Source organism: Stegastes partitus, unplaced genomic scaffold, assembly GCF_000690725.1.
Source record: "Stegastes partitus isolate 25-593 unplaced genomic scaffold, Stegastes_partitus-1.0.2 Scaffold976, whole genome shotgun sequence".
Lineage (NCBI taxonomy): Eukaryota > Metazoa > Chordata > Actinopteri > Pomacentridae > Stegastes > Stegastes partitus.
The window spans coordinates 12,195-22,771 of record NW_007578707.1 but is presented as its reverse complement, the minus strand read 5'-3'; the positions used below and the strand labels follow the sequence as shown (position 1 = coordinate 22,771).

General features: G+C 46.4%; 1 protein-coding gene across 2 annotated transcripts in view; it reads right to left on the bottom strand.

Annotated features, from left to right (window-relative positions):
* Nucleotides 1–10,577, bottom strand: part of sugct (succinyl-CoA:glutarate-CoA transferase) — a 62,576-nt gene that overhangs the window by 41,519 nt on the left and 10,480 nt on the right. For both annotated transcript variants that reach the window (XM_008294592.1, XM_008294593.1), the window contains exons 7-8: nucleotides 6,923–7,014; nucleotides 5,674–5,817 (exon numbers count right to left, since the gene is read on the bottom strand). In XM_008294592.1, the coding sequence (XP_008292814.1) occupies nucleotides 5,674–5,817; nucleotides 6,923–7,014 (236 nt within the window). The remainder of the gene's footprint in view (nucleotides 1–5,673; nucleotides 5,818–6,922; nucleotides 7,015–10,577) is intronic.

Sequence of the window (10,577 nt, the reverse complement as noted above, 5' to 3'; positions counted from 1 at the left end):
GTTAGAGGGTAGATGTAGAGTTAGAGGGTAGATGTAGAGTTAGAGGGTAGATGTAGAGTCAGAGGGTAGATGTAGAGTCAGAGGGTAGATGTAGGGTTAGAGGGTAGATGTAGAGTTAGAGGGTAGATGTAGGGTTAGAGGGTAGATGTAGGAGGTACTGAGGCTCTTCAAGCTCTAACAGATGGATGAAAGCTGTGTTCTCTGAAATAACAACAACAACAACAATAATAATAATAATATCAGCAATGATGGAAAATAACCATCTCATAAAAATACAGCTGTTTTCCATCATCAAACACAGTTACCAGCATTGGTTTTGCATAACTGCACAACGTATTCACATGGCAAACAATCTAATGATGAATATAATAATACTGTAGTATAAATAATCCAGCGGACTTCATAACTGATTTTATGTAAAAACAAAAAAATCTTCTAAAACATTACTAATTGCTGTTGGTACATTTAGATCGTCTCCAGTGTAAACTGAGCTCTTACATGTAACTGTACAAACAAATCTTATATATGTGACAGATATTTAACTTCAATTGAAAAACAAAACGTATTTCCACCTATAAAATCAGCTGGTTTACGTTTAAAAATCAACAGAAACCATCCTTATTTTTTGTGACTATAACTGCTAATCTGGGTTTGGACGTGTAACTTGATGCAAAGACTTCAGGTTACTGTACATTAAGTAAGTTTGTGTTTAGAATTGACTGAAAATGCAGGAGAGAAAATGAAAAAGTCAAATAAAATCAAGTGGGACAGAGTTAATATATCCCCGTCCCAAACCATGTGTCTGACAGAACTATCAGCGCAGGACAAACGCTCACTGCATCCAGCACTACTTACTGATTGATAACAACCTGATAACTGAATGAAACCCAAAGCAGGCGTCCCTGCTGTCCTGCCTCACGCTGTGCTTCCTCTGTGACGGCAGCAGTGACCAGAGGACTGGCTTCAGTCAGTCATGGAAAAGCTGCTCTCTGTGACACGGTATGAAGGTAGAATGTATTAAACAAAAATTAGAAATAAGGGTTGATCCGTTAACAAGCTGTGTGGCTAAAAGCAGGCAGACTCAACCTGCAGAGTCCACAGGAGCCCGGATCACGTCGGTCCAACCTGGTTCATTTCTGATGCACATCCATTTGCTGGTCCGTTCATTCATATTTGATCTTCTACCTAACTTGACTCGTGTTTCTGTCTTGCTCCGAGTCCTGTGTGAATCAGTCAGCTTGCTTTGCTTGTGGTTTGTGTTTTATGAGAACATAAGAAAAGACATTCCTGACAAATAAAAACAAGGCTTCAACATCTTCACTGCAAAACCAGACCGAGTCACATGATGCCACGGCGAGGAGCTCGGAAAGGTTGCAGAAATGTGAGATTTACATTCTGCTTTAATCCGACTGTTTCATGTTTCAGTGTGACAAAAAAAAGGCTTGAAGGATGAGAACCACGTTGTCGTCGGACCGACAGCGTCTCGGGGGAAACGCTCCCCCAGGACCAGTCTGCTGAAGGCTTTCTTATCTTCAGAAAGTATTTTTCTGCATGACTGACTCATTTCCCCGACACACCACAAATGCTTCAAGCTGAACTTAAAACTTATGACTTCTCAGCCTTTGGTGTGGAGCTTCAAGCTTTTTCAGGACGTGCAGGCAGCTTGTAAAGACGATCTGCGACAATTAGATTTCCCCCCGACACCCAAACCAAACTCAGCTCAGTGTGTGCGCTCATTGTTCCCCCTGTGGGCGGCGTGCCTGTGGTCGCAGCGCTCCACGCAGGAATGCACCGTGGGACATGGGGAGGGAGGAGAGGTGGATTGTGGGTATTTTATGTGTAGCAGCCTCAGGAGTCGACCGCAGGGATCGAGACCTCGCAGCCTCGAACACCAATCACAGCCTGCATTTCACGTTAAAGGTGTATTTCATCTAAAGGACACAACAGGAGGGAGAACATCCCAATGAAGCGCGATTGAAACGCTAATCACTGCTCAGGTACTGCAGTAGGTCTAAGCTCAGCAATCACAAACCAATCCTTTATCAAGACCACATAGATAGATAGATGTTCATGCAGGTAGACTGATGGAACCACAGCTGGAACTGCCTTCAGTCTCCACTTTGGGCCTGAATTTTCAGAATCAGAATCAGAATCAGAATCAGAATCAGTTTTATTGCCAAAATTACTTGGCAATAAAACTGATTCTGATTCTGATTCTACAACAAGCTGAGAGCAGCAGAACCTTCTCAGTTCTGGACCTCTGGACTGTGTCTATCTATGTCTGCATCATGGCTCCACATGGAGAAGACCTGAACAGAGGAGGAGAAACAGTGAAGGATGGAGGTGGCAGCATCATGATGTGAGGCTGCATGAGGGCAGAAGGTGTTGATGATGTTTCTAGAAGCTCCATGAATGTCTGAGGATGAACCAGAACACTGGCTGACCAGACCAGAACTCCAGCATTCACACACGTCTGCTGTCAGCGTCATAACGGCATATTAGCACAAATATCTCACTTTTATTCTACATTTAAAGAGACCTGAACGACTTTTTGGGAGGCGTCTGAGTGACGCCTCCTCTGGTCTCTACAGGATTAAACAGGAAGAGGCTCCACCTGGTGGAACAACCAGGTACTGCAGCTGGTCAACAGTACATTTATTCTTATGCTGCCTCATCAGTTCATATATTCTTTAATATTTTGTTAATCAGGTACATTATCGACAACAATCAATCAATTAACTGTAAATCGTCTGAAGAAACCGGTACATTGTGGAGTCACTAAAATGTGAAGGTTTGCGATGTGAGCAGCTGTTTGAATCGGATACTGAAAGGTCGGAGGAGAGTCTGACCTCTGGCCCGGTGATGTGCATCATCCCGGACACTGCGGAGACGATGGAGTCGTATCCCGGACTCTGAGCCTGCGGACCGGTCTGCCCGTAACCTGAACACACAAACACACGGCCTCAGTGCCACTGAGCTGACAGGAAGCCCGGCGGGGGAATCAAACCGTCGGCGCGTCGGCGTCTCCTCTTCCAGGAAAACACATTCCAGCAGCGTGTTGAGTCTGCTGCTCTGACTAAACAGCCAGATTGATTTCCTGAAGAGTCCAGACTCGCCGCTCGCCTCGTATCAACAAAAAACATTCCCAGAACTGCTTTCAGTTCTCTGCAGCAGGCGCTGAAACATCACGCTGGTCTCCATCCCAACGACCCACCCTCTGTTCACCGTCTCTGTGATTATCGGTACCGTTATTTCTGACTAGAGTTGAATGAAATGTTCCCGTCTGATGCAGCCGCTCTCTGTCCGCAGTCACAGCGATGCTCACAGCCCCGTCTGATTGGCCGGGAACAGCCAATCACTGAGAGCCACTGTTTACAGACAGGTGAGCAGCTCTGGTTCGCCAGGTGGGAACTTTTTATATGGAATCACTCATTTTCATGTCAAAGGAAAACAAAAGCAATGAAATGACGTAAAGGCGTCCGAAGAGTTTTGTTTCTGCAGTTTTCACAGAAATGAGGTGGATTCACTTCACGCCAAACGTGGCTTTACACGTTGAACTGTCCCTTCACACGCTGAGGCGTGGAGGGTACAGTTCCTTTAAACACCTGGGTTTCTAGATAAGAAACAACAAACCAAAACCAGCAGCGGCTGTATCACCAGCTGATGACCAGCTGTCCAGTTTGGCTACAAACAGTCTCAGTTCTCCTTAGAAGTGAATACGTTCTGCTTCCTGTCCTGCTGTATGACAGTAACATGAAGATGTTTGGGGAACGCTGGTGGCAGAGACCAGTCCAGAAAAGACACCAGTAACGCCTGACGTCATGTGACGACGACAGCCGAACCAGCGTCAGGTCCGAACCAGCCGAGGTCACCTCTGAACAACAACTTCACTGACTCCACTTTCCGCTCCCTTAAAAACTTTTTTCTTTGGTTTCAGGAGTTACAGTTTTTGGGGGATCAGGACATCAATCTGAGGCGTCCTGCTCGGTCTCAGACAGCTCAGGATGAAACCAGACCGTAAATCTGCCCACTGCTTCCAGCTGCTGCAGCTTAATGAGGCCTCCTGGGTAATGTAGTCTTTTTTTTCCTGAAGGATGGGAGGAGGAAGGGACGACAAAAATGTGGGAGTGATAAAACTGAAACGTTGAGAGAAGAATGGGGACAAAAGACTGAAAAAGAAATGAAAGGAAGACAGAACAAAGACAAGACAGGAGCGCTTTAAGCAGGACATCAGGTCGCTCCATATAAAACCGACCCGGTCTGAGACGTTCCTCCCAAACCTCCTGAGAATCGGCTGGTTCTTTATCTACGACAGTATATCAGATGAAACAATGAAAAACAGATCCAATCTAAAAATGTAATTTATACTGAAAACCGACCATATTAGAAACTGATTCTGTCCCAGAGTGAGTCCTGTCTGCAGATGGTTCTGGTTCTGGAGGTAAAACGGTCCTTCCATCGTCTAGAACTGGTTCTGACCCAGCACCACCACACATGCTGACATGAGCCTAGAAAGTTTACCCAGAATGCACTTTGTAAAGTTTCCTCTGGTGACTGATCAGAACCAGAACCACATCCAGGGTACCAGTGANCTGAAGGAACCAGAGAAGCTCAGGAATGAAAGATGGACTCACTTTAGTTCCTGCTGTGGAGCCTGAATGTGAACTGGTGGTTTGTAATCTGATATCAGAGACAGTACTCTGCTGATGGAAGTAATCTGATTACTGTGAGGGGATACAGTTCAGAATCCTTCAACATTTACGTGATGTTGCACACTTTGTTGATCTTCATATCTCTAATGCGAGTCGTGAGCTCGTGGACAGTCTGAGCGTCTTCACCCAACATGTTCAGCAGGAAACAGGCTTTTCTACGTGTTTTGATTCTAAACTTAGTCTGCAAACTAAATTCCACCCCAGAGAACCATAAAGTTGTGAAAGGAGCAGAACTCGGTCGTGTCGCAGCGTCTCTCCCAGCCAGAGTGGTGAAAAATGGGAATACAGAAAACATAAAACACAGTTTTAAAAGCAACACTGTCACACCAGCAGCGCGTCCTGACACCGCAAATCAAACGCACCCTGGGCGTCTCGAACGCTTCGGCGTCCAGAGCCACGCGAGATCCCATCCGTCTCCGAGTCCCAGACGGTTTTAGGATTACGAATCGCTGGAATTGTTTAAACAGTGACATCGCTCGGAGAAATACGGAAGACTGTGTTTAAACTGGTCGGACTTTTCAGGATAAATCAGAGGCTTGTTTGAATACCTGCAGGTTTTTAGGATTCGCTGTTAGCTGAGGCTCAGACAACACACAGCTGCCGGGACACTTCTGCTTATCTGCACCGTCAGAAACACCCCATTGATCTGGATGGAACCAGACGTTCAGCGCTGTCCCGTACCAGTCGACCCTGAACACAACACCGTGAAGCAGTTACTGCAGAGTGGGAGTGTGTCCGCTTTAGGCCACCTTTGAGGTTCAGACGAGACTCTCTGGGTGGTTTAGCGTCTGTCCTCCTGAGCTGGGAACCTTCTGGTCTGGGTTAGTTTGAAAAATCCCAACAGAGTCTCAAAAATGTCTCTGTCCCCTCGTGGAGGAGGGTTTCTAAAACGTAAGCGAGCAAACAGTGGAGAGGAAGCGCTGCAGCTTCCTGTCAGGAGTGTGTGAGCCGTGGATTTCACCTGTGAGGACAGCAGGTTGCAGTCGATGTGAACTCCTCTCCCGGTCTTGTGTCGCTGCAGCAGGGCGGCCATGACGGCTCCGTGGGCGTAGAGCCCCGTCGCCATGTCTGTCATGGCGACGCCTGGACGCACCGGCTCGCCGTCCTGCCAACAGATACAGTGTGTTATGGAGGAGAGGGTGAGAAGAACAACCTCATACAAACCTTACAGTATATTCTGTGTTCTGCTGTGTGCATGTTGAAGTGAACCACAACTCTGAAGGCCTGCGCTGGACTTCAACTGGTCAAACTGGGATCTGGAGTCTAGGTGAGAGTCTAAACAGCATAAAGAAGCCTGATGGGTTGGAGGAGGGAGAACATCCCAATGAAGCGCGATTGAAACGCTAATCACTGCTCAGGTACTGCAGTAGGTCTAAGCTCAGCAATCACAAACCAATCCTTTATCAAGACCACATAGATAGATAGATGTTCATGCAGGTAGACTGATGGAACCACAGCTGGAACTGCCTTCAGTCTCCACTTTGGGCCTGAATTTTCAGAATCAGAATCAGAATCAGAATCAGAATCAGTTTTATTGCCAAAATTACTTGGCAATAAAACTGATTCTGATTCTGATTCTACAACAAGCTGAGAGCAGCAGAACCTTCTCAGTTCTGGACCTCTGGACTGTGTCTATCTATGTCTGCATCATGGCTCCACATGGAGAAGACCTGAACAGAGGAGGAGAAACAGTGAAGGATGGAGGTGGCAGCATCATGATGTGAGGCTGCATGAGGGCAGAAGGTGTTGATGATGTTTCTAGAAGCTCCATGAATGTCTGAGGATGAACCAGAACACTGGCTGACCAGACCAGAACTCCAGCATTCACACACGTCTGCTGTCAGCGTCATAACGGCATATTAGCACAAATATCTCACTTTTATTCTACATTTAAAGAGACCTGAACGACTTTTTGGGAGGCGTCTGAGTGACGCCTCCTCTGGTCTCTACAGGATTAAACAGGAAGAGGCTCCACCTGGTGGAACAACCAGGTACTGCAGCTGGTCAACAGTACATTTATTCTTATGCTGCCTCATCAGTTCATATATTCTTTAATATTTTGTTAATCAGGTACATTATCGACAACAATCAATCAATTAACTGTAAATCGTCTGAAGAAACCGGTACATTGTGGAGTCACTAAAATGTGAAGGTTTGCGATGTGAGCAGCTGTTTGAATCGGATACTGAAAGGTCGGAGGAGAGTCTGACCTCTGGCCCGGTGATGTGCATCATCCCGGACACTGCGGAGACGATGGAGTCGTATCCCGGACTCTGAGCCTGCGGACCGGTCTGCCCGTAACCTGAACACACAAACACACGGCCTCAGTGCCACTGAGCTGACAGGAAGCCCGGCAGGGGAATCAAACCGTCGGCGCGTCGGCGTCTCCTCTTCCAGGAAAACACATTCCAGCAGCGTGTTGAGTCTGCTGCTCTGACTAAACAGCCAGATTGATTTCCTGAAGAGTCCAGACTCGCCGCTCGCCTCGTATCAACAAAAAACATTCCCAGAACTGCTTTCAGTTCTCTGCAGCAGGCGCTGAAACATCACGCTGGTCTCCATCCCAACGACCCACCCTCTGTTCACCGTCTCTGTGATTATCGGTACCGTTATTTCTGACTAGAGTTGAATGAAATGTTCCCGTCTGATGCAGCCGCTCTCTGTCCGCAGTCACAGCGATGCTCACAGCCCCGTCTGATTGGCCGGGAACAGCCAATCACTGAGAGCCACTGTTTACAGACAGGTGAGCAGCTCTGGTTCGCCAGGTGGGAACTTTTTATATGGAATCACTCATTTTCATGTCAAAGGAAAACAAAAGCAATGAAATGACGTAAAGGCGTCCGAAGAGTTTTGTTTCTGCAGTTTTCACAGAAATGAGGTGGATTCACTTCACGCCAAACGTGGCTTTACACGTTGAACTGTCCCTTCACACGCTGAGGCGTGGAGGGTACAGTTCCTTTAAACACCTGGGTTTCTAGATAAGAAACAACAAACCAAAACCAGCAGCGGCTGTATCACCAGCTGATGACCAGCTGTCCAGTTTGGCTACAAACAGTCTCAGTTCTCCTTAGAAGTGAATACGTTCTGCTTCCTGTCCTGCTGTATGACAGTAACATGAAGATGTTTGGGGAACGCTGGTGGCAGAGACCAGTCCAGAAAAGACACCAGTAACGCCTGACGTCATGTGACGACGACAGCCGAACCAGCGTCAGGTCCGAACCAGCCGAGGTCACCTCTGAACAACAACTTCACTGACTCCACTTTCCGCTCCCTTAAAAACTTTTTTCTTTGGTTTCAGGAGTTACAGTTTTTGGGGGATCAGGACATCAATCTGAGGCGTCCTGCTCGGTCTCAGACAGCTCAGGATGAAACCAGACCGTAAATCTGCCCACTGCTTCCAGCTGCTGCAGCTTAATGAGGCCTCCTGGGTAATGTAGTCTTTTTTTTCCTGAAGGATGGGAGGAGGAAGGGACGACAAAAATGTGGGAGTGATAAAACTGGAACGTTGAGAGAAGAATGGGGACAAAAGACTGAAAAAGAAATGAAAGGAAGACAGAACAAAGACAAGACAGGAGCGCTTTAAGCAGGACATCAGGTCGCTCCATATAAAACCGACCCGGTCTGAGACGTTCCTCCCAAACCTCCTGAGAATCGGCTGGTTCTTTATCTACGACAGTATATCAGATGAAACAATGAAAAACAGATCCAATCTAAAAATGTAATTTATACTGAAAACCGACCATATTAGAAACTGATTCTGTCCCAGAGTGAGTCCTGTCTGCAGATGGTTCTGGTTCTGGAGGTAAAACGGTCCTTCCATCGTCTAGAACTGGTTCTGACCCAGCACCACCACACATGCTGACATGAGCCTAGAAAGTTTACCCAGAATGCACTTTGTAAAGTTTCCTCTGGTGACTGATCAGAACCAGAACCACATCCAGGGTACCAGTGATTGTTTCTATGACTCTGTGTCATAGACATTAGACTGGTACCACTATGGTCCATCCCATAATACTGATGCTACCAGCTGCTGGCAGAGGACATGAACAGAACCAGGTCCAGTGTTCAGACTGAGACACCTGGATGGATGTAGAACTGGTCTGGTGTCAGGTTCTACCAGAACTCAGATGTTGTCATGCGTCTATCTGCTGTACTGATGAAGAACAAGTGTCCAGAATGTCCTGAAATCTGACCCAAGTGACCAAAACCTCTGAAATGACTCGAACACTGTCCACAACTTGTTCAAAGTGTCTCCAAACTTCTCTGAAAACCACCCGATGTGCCTCAAAACCTGTCCCCAAATGTGTCCAAAATGACAAAAACGTCCCCAAAATGACTCAGAATCTGTCCAGAACAATTCAGAACGGGTCAAAAACATGTCAGAACTTCTCCTAATCACTCAGCACTCGTCCTGAACCTTTTAAAACTTGAACAAAGTGACTGTAAACCAGAGGACAGGAATCGTAGCGAGAAGACGAGCCTCTGATCAAGACGCAGGAGAAACATGAGACCTTTGACCTGCTGTAACTGGTTCTGACCAAAACTGATCTGGTGTCAGGTTCTACCAGAACCCAGATGTTGTCATGTGTCTATCTGCTGTTCTGATGAAGTTCTGAGGCTCAGAAATGATGGAAAAAGTCCATTAAAGTGATCGATCTGGACCCTCCTCTGTGGACTTCAAGGACCTGGACCTCTGGAACATTCACAGTCTGAAGGTAGAACTCTGCATGGACTCATTAAATGTGCTGAAGTGATACCAGGATCATCTTCTGGAGATGACTCCCTCTGAGGAAAGATCTAAAGAAGCTGCAGTGACCTCCAACAGCTCGGTTACCAAACATCAAGCATGAAGCTCCTACAGGCTGAAGACATCCAGGGTTTCTTCACTCTGATGGTTCTGTGTTCCTCGTCACGCTGACTGGTTTCGCTTTTATAAATACATTTTAAAAAAGGTGCTTCAGTGAAGCTGCTGGGTCCACAAAGACCAGCCTGCAAAAAGGTTCCTCAGAGAGCCTGTTCCAACTGAAGCTCACTGACGTGTCATTTATGGAAATGAACCGCTTGTTGGTGGCTCCTTGATGCACCTATTGTTGTTAGTTTTTATTCATAAATAATGTTTTATTTACTAGATACTATTTGCAGTTTACCAAAGAGGAAAAACAACAGTTAAAAGAATGGTTGAGCAATTTTCTGTCCTCAATATAAACAGTTTGACTTTCAAATAACAGCAAATGTCTGTAAAATGAGGATTTCTTCCACTTTACATACAGTTAAATAAACAGTTAATGCACTACACAGGACAAATGTGTCAAAGAGCAGCGAATGGCTGAACGCTGGTCGCTGCAGGTCACAGCGAGAAGTTCCACCAACTTATCTGGTGTGAAGCCGGGCTGGCTTCTGTCTGTGCTGTGGAGTCTGGCGACACCTAGTGGTTCAGTCAGGGAACAGCAGGAGGGACACCTGCAGCTCTGAGGAACCAGAACATGAAGGAGGAGAACTCAGAGCTGTCGTCTGTCAGCAGGACCACGGAGACCAGAGAGGAGGAACCTTTTTTTTTGATTATTTATTTGATTAAAACAGCTTTACAGAAAAGGCCAGTGTGTGTGTCGAGTGTCCACGGGTGAAAAAAGCTTTTCATTCGTGTCTTTCTTTTACATTATTTCACATCTCTTTTGTGGCGTTTGTCTCCTCATCCTGCAGATGTTGAACCATTTCCATCATCAAACCCGCTACAGACAGCTTCGTGTCTCACTTTCCTCTTTCTTAAATCGTGTCTCTTTCATGTCTCTGGTTCTTTTGTCATTTTGTGTCTCTGAGCTCATGAGGTCTCCTGAACTAGCTCCATGTCTCCAGAGTGTTCCTCAT